Consider the following 22,674-nt stretch of genomic DNA (forward strand, 5'->3'; position numbering starts at 1 on the left):
CATTTTTCTCCTCTCACAAGTCTTAAGGGTCCTCCAAGGAGTCATAGGTAGGAGCTGAGATCGAGCCAGCAGTGTCAGAATGGTGGATGACATGTGGGTTTGGATTACCAGCTTGCACAGCATATTATGCGTTCTGGCTGTTACTTGTATTATAATACTCTATTCCGAGAAACTAAGATAAGAAAAAAAAAACCCCATAGTTTATACAACACATCCCAGAAATCAACTTGTTTTTATCCCGCTTTTACCAATTACTTGCCATATCACACATCTCTGTGCTTCAGGTTTTATTCATGTGTAAAATGGGAAAACAATTTCTGCTTATCTATACAGTTTTTGTGGAGCTTAAAGAGCTTGACAAATATTAGATATTGTTATTACTAGTGATTATTATTAATGCGATACAGCTACATTACATTTTATAAAATATTATTCAATGGGGCAGGAAAATATTTTTTTATATTGACAAAATTTATGTATATAAATCTTTTGTTTGTTTAAAAGTCTTTGTGGCTGAATTAAAAGAAGGATATAGATATGTCACTTTATTCTCTCTCTTATACCCTCTCCTGCAAATATTCATCTACCTAATCGTATATTCAAGAAAGTGAAATCACAAGTGGCAAAGTCAAAATTTTTTATGTTCTCAACAATTAAATTTGTATCCACACTGACCTGAGCATGTCTTGTTATAATCTTGGTAAATAAATAGCCAAAATTTCTGGGGAAAGCCTGCTGTAAAAATAACTGTTAAAGGATCTTTACCTAAGAATGTGGTAGAAGACATATATAGAAGTGGTGCTATTATCATTGTAGTATTTTAAACTCCTACAAAGTTCTTCTCACCTCTTTAAAGATTAATCCCACAAAAAACTTTCAATTAGATACATCCTTTAAGACTTGCTAAGATGAGTCTACGTATATAATAAAGACACAGTTTATCTGAGTGATGATTTTACATGCCCCAAGCTCTAGGATAAGTGTCTCTTAAAAATCATGTAATTTATAATAACTATATGTGGAGAAGAAGTAAAATTTCATCAAAATTAGTATTAGTCTACATTTTCTCTTTATTACATTTCATTTTGTGTTCTTTTTAAAAATTTTTTTAAATAGATCTTTATTGGAGTATAATTGCTTCACAATACTGTGTTAGTTTCTGTTGCACAACAAAGTGAATCAGCCATACGCATACACATGTCCCCATATCCCCTCCCTCTTTTTCTCTTTAACATCTTTATAGGAGTATAATTGCTTTACAATGGTGTGTTAGTTTCTGCTTTATAACAAAGTGAATCAGTTATACATATATATATATCCCCATATCTCCTCCCTCTTGCGTCTGCCTCCCTCCCACCCTCCCTATCCCACCCTTCTAGGTGGTCACAAAGCACCGAGCTGATCTCCCTGTGCTATGCGACTGCTTCCCACTAGCTATCTATTTTACATTTGGTAGTGTATATATGTCCATATATACACTACCACTCTCTCACTTTGTCCCAGCTTACCCTTCCCCCTCCCCGTGTCCGCAAGTCCATTCTCTAGTAGGTTTGCATCTTTATTCCCATCTTGCCCCTAGGTTCTTCATGACTTTTTTTTTTTTTTTAGATTCCATATATATGTGTTAGCATACAGTATTTGTTTTTCTCTTTCTGACTTACTTCACTCTGTATGACAGACTCTAGGTCCATCCACCTCACTACAAATAACTCAATTTTGTTTCTTTTTAGGGCTGAGTAATATTCCGTTGTATATATGTGCCACATCTTCTTTATCCATTCATCTGTCGATGGACACTTAGGTTGCTTCCATGTCCTGGCTATTGTAAATAGAGCTGCAGTGAACATCGTGGTACATGACTCTTTTTGAATTATGGTTTTCTCAGGGTATATGCCCAGTAGTGGGATTGCTGGGTCATATGGTAGTTCTATTTTTAGTTTTTTAAGGAACCTCCATACTGTTCATCCTCTCCCTCTTAATGTGTTCTTGAGACAAAGAATAATTTGTTTAAAAATGATTCAATTTTTTAAATTAAATAAGAAATGCCTTAATGTATTTTATCTTAAAAACAATTTTGTTTTCTAAAAATCTACATTAAATCCCATCAAGATTGTGCTAAATAAGATAAATCTTATAGCAATATTAAGATTTACTCATTTCAAAGTTTTATTTTCCTTAGAAAATTTTAAATCACATTGCACAAAAGAAAACAGTTTATATCCTCAAAACCTAAGTAGCCATTTTAAAATTGGAAAAAGGGTTAATAATTCAGTGTTTGATGCTTTTCTGATTTCTAAATGTAATTGCAAGAAAATGGTACCAATGTTTTAAATTATTCCTAGATATTTTGAATCTCCAAAGTCACCTTTATTTCTGAAAAATGTTATGTAAGCAATATAATTTATATTCCAAACACACTGCTTTCTAGAACTACTCAGTTTATGAAATTTTAAAGTCAGTACCCAGGCACATATTCCAAATGAATTTTATTGTACTCCTAAAGGGAAAACAAAATCTAGAAATTGACTCCAAATGTTATTAATCTTTACAGTTACCTGTAGTATTTATATTTATGGAAGATTATTTGATATGAATGTATATCAATATCCCTTAGAAAAATAGCTTTGTACTCATGCTTGCTGTCAGACTATCCATTTTAATGACTTTTTTTTCGTAAATATAATCACCAGCGGTCTTTGTATCTACAGACTAAGCAAATTTACATGGTTGCTTTTGATCAATTCTAGTTATAATGACAGGACAAGCTCTCAGTGTTTATTGTTTAATTACTTGTTTATGGACCATAGAGTCTCCTTTGCTCAAATCTGCTATTTTCATTTGAAAATGTGTGATAAAGACAGTATTTCAAAAAAAAAATGTAACTGTTTGATCAATCTTCTTATGCTCAGTTGTACAAGAAAGATAATTGAGAATTGACTTCATGTGGGTGCTCAGTAATCTTTCCTTTTTTTCCCTTTTTCTTCCTGTGGCTTTTTTTTTTTTTTTTTAAAGCAAATGATGGGATTGATTTAACGTAGTGACATCTTTCTGTACCAGCTCCATCTGCTAGCATGTGGGCATTACTGCACTGGGTTCATTTTGGCCAAGCCCCGTGGTTTTATTTGGACTTTTTCACAATAACAATGACAGTGTCACCATTCTTTATCTGTACCATCAGTGACACGAACTGCACCACCATGCTGCTTTATGAGGCAATAACTCGGTTTCCTCATTTATCCACTCAGGAACTGGATTATTACCTCATAAAGCAGTGTGATTGTACAATTATCAATTAAATCCTAGCTTGTTGAGGCCCTTCAAAAAAAATGCTTCAAAAAATCCTAGCTTGTTGAGGCCCTTTTCCTAATCGTGGTTGGCAATAATTCCCTCTGTCAGAATTCCTGGAACTTTGCTTGTAAAGCTAATGTTTTTCACACTGATTATCTATTATCTGACTTCTTTTTTTTTTTTTGCTTCACAGGTGTTGTACACTGCTAAATCCCAAGAACTGTCTTATATTGTAAAAGGACTACAACCTTATAGGATATACAACTTTACTATTTCTCTCTGCAATACAGTTGGTTGTATAACCAGTGCTTCGGGAGCAGGACGGACTTTAGCAGCAGGTAAGCAAGTTCTAAAGGACATGAAAAATATATTGTGTATTTATAAACAAAACACCTACAAAGCTCAATACCTTCTCTAGTTTGGACTTAATATTTGTCTTTTCTGCTTTCTCCTTCTCCCTCACTAACCCTGATTGCTACTGACCATGACATAGTTGAACAGAAAAAGAAACTTAAGAGCCCTGAACATTCCTGTGTTGCAGCTGTGTCATCATAAGAAACATAATTAGATGCCGAGTGACTACAGGACTCCCACCACCCTAAGTCCTAAAGGTGTCCCAACAATTGTTTGAAGTGTTTAGCAGGCTTCTTGTGAGGACTCAGAATACTGCTTCTCTCAGTCTTAACTTTTTTTGTGTGGGATTGGGTCTATCCCTTCCTGCCCCACGGAGCTAACAGCAGACATCCAGAAATTACTGGGTTGCCCTGGTGTCATATCTTGCCTTTATTGGATAGGCAGTAGTGCGTTTATTAATCTGTTTATTATGAGTATGAAGCTCCTAAGTACATAAAATTGAAATAACAACTTGTTATCAAGTATAATCTTACCAGGAAATAGTTTGTATAATTTTTTGCTTGCTTCACTTATGACAAATTAGGTTCACACAAACTTGATTACATGTATTATTAACACCTATATAACCCAATTACTTACCATTTAGGATATTTTCAAATCAGTTTTTCTGTCAGCATCCAACAAGGCTTAGATTCCTGGTGCTCTTTAAGGAAATGTCCAGATGTGAGGAGGTTAAGAGACTCCTAGGCGAATGACAGATAGCATGCAAACATGTTTGGCTATGAAAATACTCCTTAGACCTTCTTCCTTACTGTCTTCATATACAATTCCATAGTTTTTGTCTTGTTTTATTTTGTTTTCGTTCTGGAAAAACTTGTTTGGCTCAAATTATCTTGTATCAATATACAACAAACTTCAAATATAACAAGTAATTTTGTTTCTTCAAATTGTCCACCAATGATGGGGACTTCCCTGGTGGTCCAGTGGTTAAGACTCTGTGCTCCCAATGCAAGGGGCACGGGTTCAATCCCTGGTTGGGGAACTAAGATCCCCACATGCTGCATGGCAGGGCCAAAAAAAAAAATTTTTTTTTTCAATGATGAGAATGACTCCATAGTTCCAAGAAATTATGTTTTATTATCTCTGACTCAACTCTTTGTGTTTTTACATATTTAACCTATATGTACAAGTATTTATGGAGTACCTAGCTTGAACAAAAAACACCATTCTCCTATAAGAATATTTATTTATTTTTATATACTATGTTATTAGAGAGTTACGGAGTGTGGATAACAGGGGAAGACTCCCTGTCTCTTTTAGAAAAAATGACATAATTTGGGACTAGAGGATAAAAATTAAAAGAGCAATCTGTCCTGGGGGCTAGAGAAAGTGAAAACAGAAACCACACAAACCAAAGATTGGCCTGAGATCTAGGGGAGGATAAAGGGACTCCGATTATGTGACCGAGCAGAACTGAAATCACAGCTTCTCAGGGTTGTAAAGCATTTCAAGGTCATCTAGGGTGACTATCTAGCCAATATTAATATATCCTATGCAACATTCCTTCCAAGGGTTTGTCCGACCTGTGTGTGATCCTTTAGTGGTAGGGGAACTACACCTCTCTGGCAAATCATACCATGTTTAGAGACCTCTTTGAAAACGCAATTTCAAAGGTGATACTAATCCAAAATACCTCCCTCTGGCTCCTATTGAACATTCTCCTTCCACTCCATTGGGGGCTGTCCTCACTCTAATTCACCTTCCTCATGACATCACTTCCAATAACATCTTCAGTAACAATACCCCCAGCCAAGTCTTCTCTCCTCCAGGCTGTGTACTGAGGGACCTCCCAGCTGTACCTCACATGCCCTAGTTTCCAGCACTGTTAGGACAGGCTCTCTCCTTTAGATAGGATCTACTCTGTTTTTTCATAGACACAAACTAAAAGAACTGAATGGAGACATGCTGGTCCCCAGAGACTAGACAGATCCTGGACATGGAAAGAGAAAAGCAGGGAAAATGTCTATAGAATGGCATCTTCCCTGCTTAATGGACCAATGATCACGTCTGTGTGAATATCATCCTCATTGGTTGCAGTAAGAATTCCTGTGACGTGGAACTCACTGTGCCCCAGTGCTATGTGCTCTTCTTCTAGTCACTGGTGAGGAGGCTTAAGGCCACTCCATCCACTGGAAGCTGAGTGGAGCAGAGCTCATCTAGGCCCTCTGAGTCCTCTCCCCACCTCTTTATCCCTGAAAAACAGAACTTGGAAACCTCTCATAGTCTCCGAAAGCCATGAGATGTGCAAGTTAATTGACTTTTTCAAATAAGAGTTTATTTGTGTATTTTAGGGGAAAATGATAAGCCAGAATGCCGCAACTTGAATTTGGGCTCTGCCATCTACTAGCTTTGTGACCTTGAGTAAATTATATGACCTCTGTGCCTTAGTTTTCCAATTTATAAATAAGGATAACCTATTACATAGGGCTCTCCCGAGGAGTAAACACATGTTAAGTATTTAAAGCAGTGCCCAGCACAGAGTAAATCCTCAAAAAAAAATTGTTATTTTTATCAAGATTTCTATCATAACTGTTTTGTAATACTTTTATCAGTCACAATGTAAATGTTATAGAATGTCTAATCGAATGTTATCGAAGTCATAAAATTTATTTTACAACTTTGTTTCCATAACAGTATTATAACATAAGTATAACAATGGAGAGTCCTAAAACTAAGGATTGAATGACAAAAGTAAACTGTAGGGGGCGCTAACATCAAAAAGCATCATTTTTCAGTTCTGTAAGGAGCATGTTGTTCAGAATTATGACATGCATTTCAGGATTTTGATCAAAAACTACACATTTCAAATTTGTTGTTTACAATATAGAGTTAATAATGTGTCATAACCATATTGTTGCTGTTTTGCTGTGAATGCTCAATTCAGTAAACGTCTATTAAGGTTACTATTTAAAGCACTGGGTGGAGGGGATTCTAATAGAATCCATTCAAAGATACTTTAATGGTGTCTGCGTTAAGGTACTGACATATAACAGGTAGGATTAACACCTTGGGGGAAAGGATAAAAGAAAGCTATGGGCACGGAGAATATGGGATAGATAACTTTGATTTAGGAGACTGGGAAATTAGCTCAGGTTAAATGGCATTTGAAATGGACTATAAAGAATTGGTGAAGATTTTTGCAGCTATTATACCATGTGTCGCTGTTTGAGGGGCTGTTCCGTACTGAGGTGATGAAAGCTGAGGTTTATAAAGATGTCTCTGTCCGTATAGTGTAGAATAGATTAAAGTGTGGAAATAGAGACTGGTAGACATTCCAAGGGGACCATGAGAAAGTAAATCAGATAAATAGAAGGAAAGATTAAAAGAAAGGAATAGAGTAGATCAAGGAGAGGAAATCCACAGGTTAAGAAGAGGGAGGAATTGAAGATGACAGTAAATATCCTAGACAGTGGTGATGCCACTAAATATAATGCAAAACACGAAGAAAGAACATATGGGAGAAATAAAACCATGAGTTTCAGTTTGATTATCTGATGGAAACACATCCATGACGATTATAACCAGCCAACAGAAGAAAATGCAAATCTGGAGCTTAAGAAGGATGCAGGTTTTATAATCACCTGCACATAGAAGGAGCCGAAACTATGGATAATAATGTATTAGTGAAGGCAGAGAAAATACAAAATAAAAGTTTACATCTCAGTGAATGCTCACATTTTGGGAGGAAGAGGAAAGGAGAAATAAAGGGAACAGAGATGTGGTCAGAGTTAGAAAAAGAACCTAGAAAAAGCAGTATCCAAAAAATCAAGGGGAGAGAGAATTCTAGAAGGAGGATGTTGTCAGTAGGGTCACATGTTGTAGGGGAAGTAGGAAAAATGTAAACCGCAAGGAACGTGGGGTCACTGATGACTCTCTGGGCAGCACTCTGATTAACATGGTTAGAGCAGAAGCTGGAAGGTAAAAAATTAAACAGTTGCAGGAGAAGATGGGATAGTAAATTTTAAATGTGTAGTTTTTTGTCCTTTGCCAAAATGTTCCTTCTACTCAATTTCCATTAAAAAAAAAAAAAACATTAACTTTGTTCACATGTGAAATCCTTTCTTTTCTGAAGGAAGAATTATTTTAGCGCTCTTCTGCTAAAATGTTTATTCCTTTATCCCTTAATTTATTTTGTCAGAACTCTCTGACTCTTCATCTGACAAGCAGGGAATAAAGTCACTTACATGACAAAAGTATAAAAAAATAATTTTTGCTTGCCACTTGATTTATTATAAAATATACCATTTTCAGGGGTGTTTGGATCAGGGAGAATGGATTTGTTTTTATTAGAATACAAAGAAAACCCCAGCAATTACAGATCCAATATCCTTCTTGCCTCCTTTGTTTTTAATAGGTGAATAAGGTTTTTTTTCTAAAATTTTCCTAGGATCAAACCTCTGTGCATAATTGATAGATATTAAGTCATAGAAATAAACAGTGAGAAGGTCAATCCTTTTGAATGGTCAACAGGTTTGTTGACCATTGTAGGAAAGGAATAAAAGTTAAGTTGTAGCTATGATTCTTCCTGCTCTGTTTATTCTAGTAATAAAGTTACAATTTGGAGGGTATATATTACTCCAGTGAATTCTAATGGATTTGTGAGAAATTTAACTCAAGTCTAAATGTAGTTTACGTGAGTGAAGTATCAGGAATCAGAAGAAGCCAGTGACCATTTAAAAATTTTGAAGAACACCCAAAATTTGAAGTAGTAGTCAGCCTTTTTGAAGCACTGAATCACTTAAACATGTTGTTTTTCCTTAAATCTCAGTCACAGAAATCAAAAAGATACTTGTAAAGATGTATCTGCTTCATTAAGAAGCTCGAGAATTATAATTTGCTCTCTTTTAAGTATTTTTTCAGTTAGATATTATTAGAATTACACATTTCATCCAGAATATTTATTGCTTTACTCCTTTAGTTTTGGTGCCCATGACAAAGTCTGAGAGCTGATGTGAGAAAAGTATTCTCCCAGGAGCAGCTGCATCTCCATTGCAAAATCTTGAGGAAACTGTCATGGGTGGCTTTGGAGTTGCCTCTGGGTGTATAAGGGTCATGAACTGATGGGCTGGGCACCCTTCTTGTACTTTTCTTGAAGATTACCCTTTTCATCTAATAACTTTGTACATTTCCACCCTTTGTGAATTAAGTACAAATTAAACCTTCCTTCAGAGAAATTCCTTTTGGAGATCCATTCCCGGAGGAACAATGTCCTATTTCCTTTACCTATCATAAATTGACCTCTACACTACAAGCTTAGAAGTGCCCATCTCCCATTAAGCAAGTAATTAGTGGTGCATTAAGATTTTTGTCTGAATCCAAAGTAGAATGTATGGGCTGTTTGCCGCTGGGTTGAAAACACACATTGTTTTGTATGCAGGTACCTAAGTCCTTTCATTGTGAATAGGACCCAGAGTGATTAAACAAGCACTCTTAATATGTTAATTTATAATTTTAATTATAACAATCTTGTATATATAGTCATCAGTGAATACTAATATAAATATTTTTCTATCTTTTTATTCATAATGCATAAACCAATCATCCAGTTACTTCTCTGAGGTTGCCTGTTTTTGTTTCATAATACAATCTTTGTTCTTAGTTATGAATGCATTTTGTTCGTTCCTGTCTTGAATAATCCCTCATTAAGCTAGTCACTTTCTGCTCCATGCTAAAAAGGAAAAATTATCATGCAAATGTGGCATGCCATATTAAAAAGCACATTACCAACCACTTTTGTTGCTGTCCTTCAATTAGTTTCCCTTCTTTGAATTTAATTCCATTTGTTGTTAAACTACTGACTTGATGTATGGACTCATGAATCTCAGGCTGCTGCCAGGAAAGTGGGGAAAAAAAAAAAAAATCAAAGCCTCTTGGAAGAGCTGCAGAGGCGAGCTGAAATGAATTTGCTTCACCTTTGACAGGAACACTTGAACAGCAGTGAAATTCTCTGCGGATTCAACTTGGCTAATTATCCAATTATTTATTTCAAGAATAAAGGCACTGTTTTACAATTAGAGCAGTGTAAGTCAATCTGAGAAATTTGGTAATGACAGATGACTTAAGTCACTTCTAAGATAAACAGTATCTGTGCACACTTGTCTCACCCAGTCTTTTCAGGCAGCAGTTCTCACGTCTTAGCATCAGGGAAATCCTGAGTACGCGGAAGGGTTGGTTTTGTTTGTTTTGCTCTTTCGACAACAGAAATTATTTTGCCCTTCTAACCACCGTGTCAAATTTCCGTGGCTCTCAGGCAATGTTGAAGTTGTATTTCTCTTGATTAAAAGCTTTTGGTTCAAAGCAATACTTTTTAATTGCCTAATGATATAAGTCAGTTCTTAGGAAAGAACCGCACATTTAGGAGTTCATTTGCAATATAACTGAAAAATTCATTGCATGGCAGTAAAACAATTTACTGTTAATTACAAGGAGAAGAATTTGCTGTAGCATGCTCACAGATTGCCATGAATCATGCAGCACTCCTAGAGATTTATAACAGATGTGTAAGTGGGATGAATTAGCAGGGTTTAATAACAGAGACACAAATCATGCAGACTTCAAGGAGCTTTAATTGATATACTAGAATGTGACGGGCATGAATCACTCAGCCATTCAACAGCACAGTAACATATGGTCAGCTCAATATGCTGCATCTGAAATCGGTTGGTGAGTCGTTGGTTGTCCCATATGGTGGAAGCAATATATTTTTCATGATTCAAAAAAAATACATCCTTGTTTTTAAAGAAATATGATGGCAAAGCATGTTTGTTATTGAACTTGAATGCCAAACTGGGGTTTTTTATAATGATTTTGACATGGCAGCTTCCCCAAATATAGAGCGGCTACTACTTGTAATACCAGATCGTTGGAGACGTTATGAGAACCAGATTGGTGCTTGTTGGCAGGCTTGATCCACAGCAAAGCCTACAGAAGAGCTCAGCTGACGAGAGCTGCAATTGTTAGGGAAATCCTTCAGACTCCGATAAAACAAACCAAATGAAAAGGATGATGCCAGTTTCAGAGAAGTTCAGGAATGCCCAGATTTGCAAAGAGAATAGAGTGAATTGAATGAGAGACCCTTACTTAGCAGGGTAGGAAAGTGGCTGTGATAGCACCATGACCCCAATTGTAACAATTGGACACAACATTTTAAAAATCAACCTCTTAATTAAAGGTTCAGTCCTTCAGGAGCATTCTAAAAGAAATCATGGCGGACCAGTGCATCAGTGGTAGCACCAATCCCATGTTATTCCTGAAGGATTATTTCAGCGTAGGAAAACAGGTAATCCTGGTGCAGACCAATATCTGGTAGCATGCAACATCTTTGTATGGAAACTGGGATCTGGCAGCTTTCGACAAAGCTTTTGTGGCATTAGTAAACCTGACAGACTTGAAAAAGGAATATTGCAGCCTTAGAACTGTGGCTGCCAGAATTTAATGTCAACAATTAAAATTTATTTTGATCCTTACCTACTGTTTATTACTGTTTGTATACACAACAGACCTTACTAATACAGAGATGCACTATTAGATGGAATTACCATCTGTTCAGAGTGAAATGCTGGCATCTGTCTTAGATGCTAAAACTAAAATGATATTATTTCTAACAAAACAAAATTAACTGCTTTTTACTCACCCACTTTAATGTTGAATGTGTGATGCACCCAAGGTAAAGGCTTGTTGATACACTATGTAATGACCTCTGTTGCCAGGTCTGTATTTAGATATGTGACTTTCACGGGGCCTCTGTTGACCTTTTTGGCATGGCAGAAATGGCATGCAGAAATCACACTTTCTAAAGCACCATTTTAGTTTTCCGATGTATTAACTATAGTAAGGCATTAAAACAACACAATTAAAATGTGTAAGAATTGAACTAGAAAGACTATTGTGTGCAAAATATTTTGATAGATGTGCCCTAAATAAATGCAAGGGGAAAAAATTAAATAGACAAAAATTCATCTGAACAGAGTTGCCGTACACCCACAGCTTTAGGAAAAAATAAACTGTTATCTTCTCTGTTGGACTATTTCTAATTTTCTCCTACACTGACATGTAGGAAAGATTTATATTCAGCATCCCCTCCTTTATTTTAAGCCTAAGTATCCTATGAAAAAAGATCTCTAACTCGTAGAAGTTAGAGAATTTGGAGTATCAAGGACAATGGTAGTTTCCATACTGATGTTGGATCCATGATGCTACTTTCTGAGAAGCCCGACTTCAGTTCTATATATCACAAAATAATAAATTCTGTCACACCAACGTTTAATGCACGTACACAGTGCATTAACTGTAACTGTAGTACATTTATTTGTGCTAGAGGAGACTTGAAAATGATTAAAAAATCAATACTTTTCTGTCAGAGAAGCAAGTGTTACCATGCATTTAAGTAGTTAATTGCATAAGCCCCATAAAAGCTTCAAGTTTGGGTAGCAAGGATGCCATAATTACAGTCCAAGCAACTACCTTTTATTGACGGGGGACTTTAGGGAACAGTACGTGCTGTCACTGCTGCTGCCGTATGTACAGTTCAGAAATCACGGATCCTCACACTTTTTATGTGTTGGACGTGAGGTGCGTGCAAATTATTGATGATCACCTGCATGACAGCTGGTTAAGGTAGTGTTTATTCATCAAGGAGGTGATTCCCCTTAAATTCTCTAAAAGCACTGCTTTCTGGCCTTGTTTATATCATAGAACACACAGAAAAATCATAACATGTATCTGCCACGCTGAGGTAAAGAACAAGATGGCTCAGAGCTGTGGGAGCTAAGCTGGCTGGCTTCCTGGAGGGCCGAGGGGATCTATGTGTCCAGCACCCCTTCTTGGTTTACTGTGGAGAGGAGCTGCTTGGAAATGTTCAACCAGAATTTTGAAACTGGAAGAGACCCTAGGCATAATCGGGTCTGTCGTGCTCTTCAATAAATGAGGTATTACCCAGCAATTCTACCCCTGGGTACATATCTGGAAAAAATGAAAACACTAATTTGAAAAGATCCATTCACCCCAGTGTTCATAGTATCATTATTACAGTTGCCAAGATATGGAAGCAACCTAAGTGCCCATCAGCAGATGAATGGGTAAAGAAGATGTGGTATATATATACACAGTGGAATATTACTCAGCCATAAAAAAGAATGAAATTTGGCCATTTGCAACAACATGGATAGACTTGGAAGGTATTTCCTAAGTGAAATAAGACAGACAGTATGATATCACTTGTATGTGGAATCTAAAAAATGCAACAAACTAGTGAATGTAACAACAGAGAAGAAGCAGCCTCACAGCTATAGAGAACAAACTAGTGGTTACCAGTGGGGAGAGGGAGGGGGGGAGGGGCGATATAGGGGTAAGGGATTAAGAGGTACAAACTATTATGTATAAAATAAGCTACAAGGGTATATTGTACAATGCAGGGAATATAGCCAATATCTTATAGTAACCGTAACTGGAGCATAACCTCTAAAAATGGTGAATCACTCTATTGTACACCTGTAATTTATATAATATTGTACACCAACTATATACTTCAATAAAAATTTTTTTTCCAAAAAATAAATGAATGAATGAGATACTGAAGAACAGAGAGGCCAAATAATGGATTAGCCAATGTTCTGTAAGTAGGGTCCTAAAGAAGCAGTCTAGAACCTAAGTTTTCTCCTTTCCAGATCAGTTCCACTATATATCTTCTCTCTTGAAGGGGACTAGTAAACAAAGAAGAAAATGGGAAAATTGATGTTGTTCTTTCCTCAGTCAGAGAATAGACAGTCAACAAGAAAGCACTGAGAAGTCTCTGGGAGTCTGAGGGGAGAATCCTCTCCTCTTCTGGACCCTGAATGGAGAGCACTTGCCAACCGGGAAATCATGGCTACGTGACCAACCCGGACTTTATGTTTGTGTTCTAGTCCCAGGGCCCTTTCACAGGTGTTCGGGTCTAGCAGCATTTGGCAAATCGCGTTTCCTGTGACAGTTTGCATCTCTGGGAGAAAGTCAGGATCATTTTCCACTGACAAGATGCCTGAGGATGTCTCATATTAGTCTTTCCCCCTTCACACCCCTGAAATGAGGAAGCGCTGCTTGTTCCTAGGTTGCCGTCTTCCTAATAGTTGATGATGCTTTACGATATTGACACAGCCATACAGTCTTCACAGACAACAAACTCTTCCTTGAAAACACAGATTTGATTTTAAAGACCTGTCAGCAAGCACTTCTACTCATTTAGTCTTCAGTTCTCATCCTGAGATGGTCAAACTCCACACTACGTAAATTTTGCAAGTGTAAATTTATGCATTATGATATGCTATTAATCAGATTATAAAGTAATAAATGCTGCATAAAGAAGAATGTATATTACAGAGTGTTTTATAAAAGAATGCTTGTAAATAGAAGAGAGAGACTAGAAATTGGATGACAGAGCTAATGCAAAAAAATACAAGAGCACCGTAATTTTATTCCAAGTAGAAACAGACTCTGTAGGTTGTTAGTCTTTGAAATGATGGATATTGAAGATTCATTTTATACTTTATGCTTATAAGAGGATTTTCTAAGTAAACACAGATAGATTCTGAATGTGGATGAGTTGAATCATTTTATAATATGTAATTTGAAAGATGCTTTATTGGCTAGTAATAATAGTGCCTTGTATTTGTATAGAAATTTGCTTTGTAAAACCTAACGCAATTATATTGTTTTTAAAAGCAGTTATTTTCAAAGTGTCCCACTGAAAATTTATCCTCATGTTGGATGGGAAAACTGAGGCATATAGGTTTGAAGTGATTTTTGTAAAATCATACAGAATTGGATAAAAAGTGAAAATTATATCTCTAGAAATCTGCAGAGACTTTCGCATTATTCCATATTGTCTCTTGATTTACTGTTTTGTGATGAACAAATTTATACCTATAATCCCTTCACTTTGATGATCTGAGCCATAATCTTTAATTCACCTGTCTCTTAGTGAGTCTGTGTTTGTGTGTATGTGTTTCATAGTTCAGGAGTATCTGTTTTTCTTATCATTATTCTACTTGTGAATGTATGTGAGACCAGTCTCATTTAATTGATTGAAAATTCCCCTCTGGTCTTAGGGGAACTCTGAAGATAATGACTGAGTAGGTACTCACCCTTTGAAGTGGGCTGGATTGACTCGCAAGTGAAACTGTAACAGACCAGCTGAGAGGTTTTTTTTTGTTTTTTAAGCAAGTGAATAAAATACACACACACAAACACATACACATATATATACTCTAGTTCCACTCATTCTCTGTGGTTGACTTCCTAAGAATGGTGTAATTGCTCAGCGGAGCAATTCCCCTGTAAATCTACAAGTGCTCCACTACTTGTTAGAGTTTAGATAGTCAGCATTAATTTTAGTGGATTCTCAATGCATAAGTGTCCTTATTGATTATAATCATTTTGTCATATTTTAAAAATTGCATGTTCTCACTTTTAGTAGACATTAAATCAAACAAAACAAACAAAAAAACCTACTGAATTGCTGGAATTCCTTTTATTTTGTTTTGACTCTGAAATTATATTCCTGACTAAGAAGTGATTTTCAACGATGTATCAATGGGGAAAGAATTCTGAATACAATAGTGGTACAAATCTACATATCCCCATCCAGCTGGATGATTGGAGTAAAGTAAAAGAGTATCAGATGTCAAACAAATGCGACCTTGAGAAAGTAGCTGCTTTTAAATAAGAATAAATTTGTTTTCTACATCTGTGACTCTATTTCTCTTTTGTAAACAGGTTCATTTGTGTCATTTTTTTTAAGATTCCACATATAAGCGATATCATATGCTATTTGGATATCGCTGGAATAGATGGTATTCTTCAAACTAAAAAGTTCAAGTCTTTGTGTGCCAGATCACTAGGGAATCTTAAGTGGAATACAGGAAAGTAACAGAAAAGCTCAAAATTCCTATTGTCTGCTCCTAAGTAGAAAATTTTAAACAAATGAAAAAGATATAATCGGTCCTCCATTACTTGCTTCTCTGACCCCGAGACTCAGAAATCTTTGACAGTACTGCTTCCCCAGTTAAGCTAATAGCCAGTGATGGCTTCCTGAAATTTTACGAAGATGGAACTCCAAACTCTGGAGATGAGCTTAGTGGGAGAAGAAATTTCTGCATGGCTTAGCTTTTTATTTTGTTTTGGATTATTTTGAAGAGGGATCATAGCTTGTAGAATGGAATCTTTGAGAACCCAGCAGTTAGCTAATTTTTGGCAAAGAATACTAAAGGAAATCATGCATAAAATGTACAGATCCGTATATGTAAGAATATCACATGGCTCACACTGGCGGAAGATGAACAGAATTGTTAATTATCTTTCTAAGTTGATGAACTTTTAACTCACTGCCCTCTCTTCTTTACTAAAAATGAAAATAGAATCACAATGAATTGTTTCTCTTTGGAAAGCTGGCCAAGCTTTCTAGAAAGTAACAAATGGTCATTGTTCGAAGCTGATTTAAGGTGAATTGCCTTTCTTGGTTTAAGAATATTAGTTTTTGTATTCACACCATTTTATCTTACATTTACTGAAACAGGCAAAAGCTTTGCGTCTGCACAAGGCTGTGTTAACACAGCTGTAAGATAAGATCCACAGCCTTAGTCTGGGTCCTCAATAAATAGACTTGGCGATTATGACATGTGTTCCTTTCTTCACTTTCACCCTTCAAACGCAGCTGACACACTTCGAGTGGATATGAATCTCATCCTACAAACTCAACTGCTTAAGAAAATGAAAATCGAAACAGGTCTTCATTTTCAACAACTCAGTTGTTAATCTGATTTGTTTCCAGTAGGTTTTAGGGGAAGTCTCAGAGCTGTCACTCTTGGGGTTTCCCAGGAGGCTCCAAAGAAATGCCAGTGGCCCTGGACCCCGAGGCGCGCCATGGCCCCAGTGTGCCTGTGAGCCCTGGGCCCTCACTGCCCAAGGCTCAGGCCACTACTGGGAGTGCTGTGGTCACTCCATGGCCCCCGAGGCTGCCTGAGTCTGTTGTGCTCCGACAGGAGTTTGCAAACTGCTGAGATCACAGGCTCGTTCTTTCCTGTGGATGCTTTGTTTGGCTTTCAGAGTGGTGTTTGTTTTTTTGTTTGTTTTAATTTAGACCAGTAGCTAAGATTTAAAAATCAGAAAATTACACATAAAATGACTTTTTTTTTTTAAACAAAAGATTTGACAACATTGGGTTGTCATTCCTGAATCATCTGTGGGCTGGCGCGAATTAGTGACTGTTCACCCCCTGCCGTCCACCGGTTTTTCTCAAACCCCACACTTTCTCTTGTCTCCCTAACTAGTCCATTTCAACCATTTCCTTTTCCTGCTTGGCCTCTGTGAATTGCAGCCCTGACTCGATACCATGTTAAGACAAGGGACTCTGCCCTTTGTGATCAGTAGACACTAGCTTGGTAGTCACCGGCTGCAGGATTCACAAGGGATCTTGTAGCTCCTGGGTAGGGCAGGGGTATTCTCTAGAAAATGGAGAAGCCATGAGCCATTAGAGACCAACAGGCACAGAAGCTAGAGCAGTGAAGCATCTGCTTGGTAAAGGGAATCTGGGTGGTGCGCCAACAGACTATAATATATAGTATCTGTCAGGTGGCAAGAAAGAATAGAGAAATTATTTGTAAGAAAAAACTTTGTTTAATGATAAAAGCGTATTCATTAGCCATTTAAATTTTGTTTAGTCACATTTAATATTAACTCTGTGTTTTCAGTTCCTAGACCATAGAAATACTGGAGGCCATAATTGATTTGATTTTGAGTGTAATGTACACAGGTGCATGTGAACATATGTGTGCATATCTGTATCTAGAGATAGGAGCCAAATTCTTGAACGTAACAAGAGTTTTCTAATATTTAGCACCAGCCCAACTGAGGCCACCTCTGGTTGAAGGAATCAACAGTACAACCATCCATCTTAGGTGGCAGGCACCTGAAGAACAAAATGGACCCTCTCCTACATATCAGCTGGAAAGGAGAGAGGCAGCTCTACCAGCTCCGAGGGCCACAATGATGAAAGGAACTCGTTTCATAGGAAATGGATATTATAAATTTCCCAGCTCCACTCACCCAGTCAATACAGACTTTACCGGTAAGTGTGCCTGATATCACTTTCTTTACGGGGCACTAAGCCCTGGGCTGTTTTTAATGCTTTTGATATGTCTTTACAATGAATTTTTACTACACCTGTTTATAGAGATACTAATGTAGCCCTTTTATAACTTTAGCTTGATTGTGCCGACATATTTATCTTTTCAGTATTCTGACAAAAAAAGTGGGGTAAGTGGAGGAAAGAAAAGAAAAAGATATATATAATAGATGTGAAAAGGCAGTGGTGTTTTTTTGTTTTTTTTTTGTTTTTTCTTTTGCCCACACTGCATGGCGTGCGGGATCTTAGTTCCCGACCAGGGATCGAACTCGTGCCCCCTGCAGTGGAAGCACAGAGTCTGAACCACTGGACCACAAGGGAAGTCCCTGAAAAGGCAGTCTTATTGGATCAAAGTATGTGCTGGAAATGTCTCTTGGACACTATTAACCAGAACGTGTTCCTCAGATTATTCCTCACTTCCTTTGTGGAAAAGAGTTCTGTGGGCAAATGAGTTTGAGAAATGCCCCCATGCTATTGGAGATTCTCAGTACACATCAGCTTATTCCAGTCTCTGAAAAGAATTATAAGAAAGCTATTTAACTTTGTTTAACTACTCCTAACACTTATTTGATGCAACTTCTTTCTTTTTAAAGTGTAACAACTGTTAATACCCCATGTTCTATGGAGAGCATTATGGGAAAAAGTAATTTCAGGGAAAGCATACCTTCTATGGGTCAGGAGTAGAGTAAGGCAAGTGAGGCACAAAAGTTAAAGGCACCAAAAACTCAGTAATCCATGTAAATAATATTTTAATACAATATTTTTAAAATAAAAATCAATGCAAAAAAATCCCCAGTAAAATATAAAAATTTTAAATAAAGACAGGATCCAATCCTCACTGTGTGAGCCGATCTCACGTCTCACTCAATTTCTGGTCTGACTGGTATTACAATATTCTGGAAGTCCAGTTATCTCTATGAATTACAGTTTCTAAAAGCACTATTTCACTACAGACATAGAAAACTCTAATTATTCATGATACATACTTTATTTCCCATTAAAAAAATTTTTTAAGTATATAATATGTGTTACTCTGTAAACTCATAATGATATTAATTTAATCCATGAGAGAGTCATTTTGGAGCAAATAGCTAGTCTTTCCAATGCTGCATATGTTGAGGACAATGAAATGGAATTTGAACCATGAAACGTAGCTCACATATTTTATTTTTACTTAAAATGGTAAATAGTTTGCTTTTAAGTGAGGCTGGCTGCTGATGTATGTTTGTAATGAATCATGATTATGTTCTAGCTGTGATATATTAAGATTAATGCGTGCTTAACCACTGGACTAGTATATCCAACTCCTCACTGAGTATTAGAAATTCAACCATTGAGCTCCCCTAAAACGCTCAACTTCTGCTTAATATTCGTAAAAGTCAAAGAAAGGAAAGAAAAGAAAAGAAAACATAGGTATCTGGGAAAGAACCTATGGATAAAAAGTCAAAGACTTTTTCTCAAATGGAACTAGAACTGACTTCCTGGTCCAACATTTGGCTTGTGATGTATTTCTTCGAGGAAACAGCCTTCGTTTCCATTCATCTGGGTCTCGCTGCGGCAGGCATGTCAGCTCGGATTTGCTGGCTAGCCAGCAGACAGGTTTTTGATGGGATCACCTACTGTTGTTGCCGTGAAAGATAGAGTGGCCCGTCGGCTGTTAATAAATTTAGTCGTCTGCGCTGTCTCCCTAGCCGGTCTCAGACTCTGAGGTGCAAGGGCTAGGGGCAGATGCAGGGTCTGGGAAGTTTTCCAAATTCCTCTTTAAGAAAGTTAGGTCGTAAACACGGGCCTCACTAAGCAGGATCCTTCTGTCTATAACAAAGCCTCCAGCTGCACAGAAAATGTGTTTGGAGTCCACAGCATTTGAAGGACAAGACAGGGAGATCACAGTTTTGGCTTGAACGACTCCCTAGAGCTTTGGCAATTCCTGGAGAATAAGCAGTTCTTCTGCATTCAGGCATGTTCTGAGGCCTCGCTAGCTCCTTTTTATGAGAAGCTTGGCTTACTTTCAAGTCTCTCTTAACTGTTAAAGTAAGCAGGTCTCCATCAAGTTATTGGTTTGACCCTTTGGCTTACCTGGCAGATTTGGCTGGATACTTTTATTGAGCCAGGTTATGGTTTAACTAAATTTCCCCAATTAATGAACCAGGACGAGTTTACAAAACGAACTCAATCAAAAGCTTTCCTTCAGCTTGGATCTTCTTATGTAGAAAGGTAAATGTATTATTAGCATCATGCATTTGTTTTACTTGTATATTCTTTCATCCAGTCTCTCGACAGCATTGGAAGGTAGATATTTTTCCCCTCATAGAACATGAGGAAGTGAGGGTCCAATAACTGGCTCCCTCATGGTGCCACAGCTACTGAATTTTAGAGGTGAAATGTGAATTTGGAAGCTTCTGGTTCAAAAGCTGGTGCTTTGCCACAGAGCGGGAGGGATAATTCTGTGGACAGTTGTTTGGAAGTTGTGGAATCATAAGTATCTAAAAGTAATAAATGAGGATGGAAGATGAAATAATGATCACCCAAATAAACCTTACTCAACACTGCTAAACTTTTTGGATTTGTCTTTCGGTTTTTGGCTTTTCAGGTAACAAACAGAAATAGTATTGGCATTATTTATTACTTGCATCTCCAAAGATATCTGGGGATAAGATTTTTTTTTTCCGTAGCAATTAATTCTAGAGTGTGCCTAAAGCTAGATTTTTAACATCAAACAAAATTATTTTAAATGGGCTGAAGTGCTGTGTGTCAAACAGTGCTTTCAACTCACGTTCCTATAAATTTCATGCAGTTTTTATATTCTAAAGCAAATTTAATGAGTAAATCCTGATCATCTCTAAGGTGATGAATTATATTTAAAAAGTGAATAATTATAAGAAGAACTAAGATATCTTTTATTTTGATTCATTTCAGAATCTCAAACTCTAACTAAAAATGATTCCTGAAATATGAATGGTGATATCAAATGACTCAAAAACAAATATACAGTGATGTGTATTATTATACATATTTTATGTAAGGAAAAATGTGAGAGTTCACCTGTAAATGACAGGATTTGTAAATACATTCATCCCATGGTCATAGCAATATGTTGAAAGTCTAGGTATAAACTATCTCATTATTACCGTTCAAGAAAGGAATCTCTCATATAACTCCCCCCTCTTCCATATTTGCTTTAAATATTTTACCTCATATGATAGAATGAAAACAATTTAAACATATGAATATATGTCTATGTTGCTTACTGTATAAATCAGTAAGCTTAATATTATAAATGAACTCTGTGAAAATCTACTTTGGGGCCGATAAATGAACCAGATGAATCTTTTGTAGGGTCTACGTTTGATCCCTTTTCCTTTCTGATACAAGTGTTCTTTCAAAAATCTAATTTCCAGGAAGGGTGTATTATCAGTCATTTACATCATAGTATAAATAACTCCCCCATTTCTTTATGATTAAGGGTGAGGGCTTTGGGAACAGACTAACAGGAGGTTCAGATCTATGCCCCATTATTTATTAGTTAAATGTAATTAGGCAAACCACTTAATCACTTGTGTGCCTCTGTTTCCTTTTCTTTCAAATTGGCGTAATACTATTACTTACAATATTGATATCTAGCAGGTAGGTCAGGATTAAAGGAGATAGCTCATCTAATGAACTTTGCACAGTATCTGCCACACAAATTACTTTATAGTCTTTAAACATTAGCTATCATCTATCACTCATTGAACAAATATTTATTAAGTGCCTACTGTGAGACAGGAGATTTTCTAAAAGTCTTCTGCAATTCATAAAATCAACATTCTATTAATTCATCTGCTGCTGCACATACAAGATATGTTTGCCTAAATGTTGTATCTGGGGTACGAGTAATATGCAATTTCTGTATTAAAACGTGATATTTAATTTTGTTATTGAAAACAGTTAAATTAATCTACCTAGTGTTGAGACACTAGATAAACTACTTTCCTCTGGGTCTAATCATGCTCATCTATTAAATTGAGGCTTGTACTGAATGGCCAATTCCTTTAACTTCTAAAATTCCAAATCAGTCAGCATAGGTTATTTAAGTAGCCTCAAAAATTCAAAATAGAAGTTATCACCAAGGCATCTGTGAGTTTAAAAACATTTAGATTTTTAATTGTTTTATGATTCTTTCATATAATATATTCACACTTTAAGATTTACAGAAATGTAAGCTTTCTCTCTACGAATCTGAAGAATTTATGGGGATAAGTTAACTTCTAGGGATAACTTAAGTGATATGGGGAAAATTACTCAATATAAAATGGATATTCAGTTCTTGAGTTATATCAGAGGGTGTAAAGAAGACACAAGTTCAACATAATTTCATGATCTTGAAACTAGAAAATCGTGTAAACACTCATAATGAAATAGTCCCCTGATTACATGGGGTTAACAGTACTTTGTCCTTCCAAAACAGGAATAGCAAATAGAGCATCCCTCCCGCCTACAACAGGAAGGGGCTATCACTGTGTTTCTGGAGAGAAAAAAAAAAAAATTTGCTTATTATTTTCAGGAATGCAGAGTAAATCCACTTACACAAAGAATTTCGCTAGTAATCAAAGGGAAACTGGTAAAAACAGCAAACTAAAATATTGCTCAGGTTGGCATTCCAAAGGTGACCCTCTCTCTCCTTGTCACTTGTTTTTCCTATTAGCGGAAAACAGGTCCATGATCATTTGGGGGAAGGTTTGACTATTGTAGTATCCAGACGCCAATCACACCAGCCTTTTAAAACTGCCTTTACTGGTGACCCTGCCCAGAAATCAGGAACTGCCTTTGCGGAGATC

The 22,674-nt window shown here is 36.6% G+C and overlaps 1 protein-coding gene across 1 annotated transcript in view; it reads left to right on the forward strand.

The window, feature by feature from the left end:
- The window catches only part of USH2A (usherin), a 775,536-nt gene that overhangs the window by 218,026 nt on the left and 534,836 nt on the right, over window positions 1-22,674 (forward strand). The window contains exons 19-20 of the mRNA XM_059905730.1: window positions 3,482-3,626; window positions 17,570-17,800. Of these exons, the coding sequence (XP_059761713.1) occupies window positions 3,482-3,626; window positions 17,570-17,800 (376 nt within the window). The remainder of the gene's footprint in view (window positions 1-3,481; window positions 3,627-17,569; window positions 17,801-22,674) is intronic.

The sequence above is a fragment of the Balaenoptera ricei genome, chromosome 1 (genome assembly GCF_028023285.1).
Source record: "Balaenoptera ricei isolate mBalRic1 chromosome 1, mBalRic1.hap2, whole genome shotgun sequence".
Lineage (NCBI taxonomy): Eukaryota > Metazoa > Chordata > Mammalia > Artiodactyla > Balaenopteridae > Balaenoptera > Balaenoptera ricei.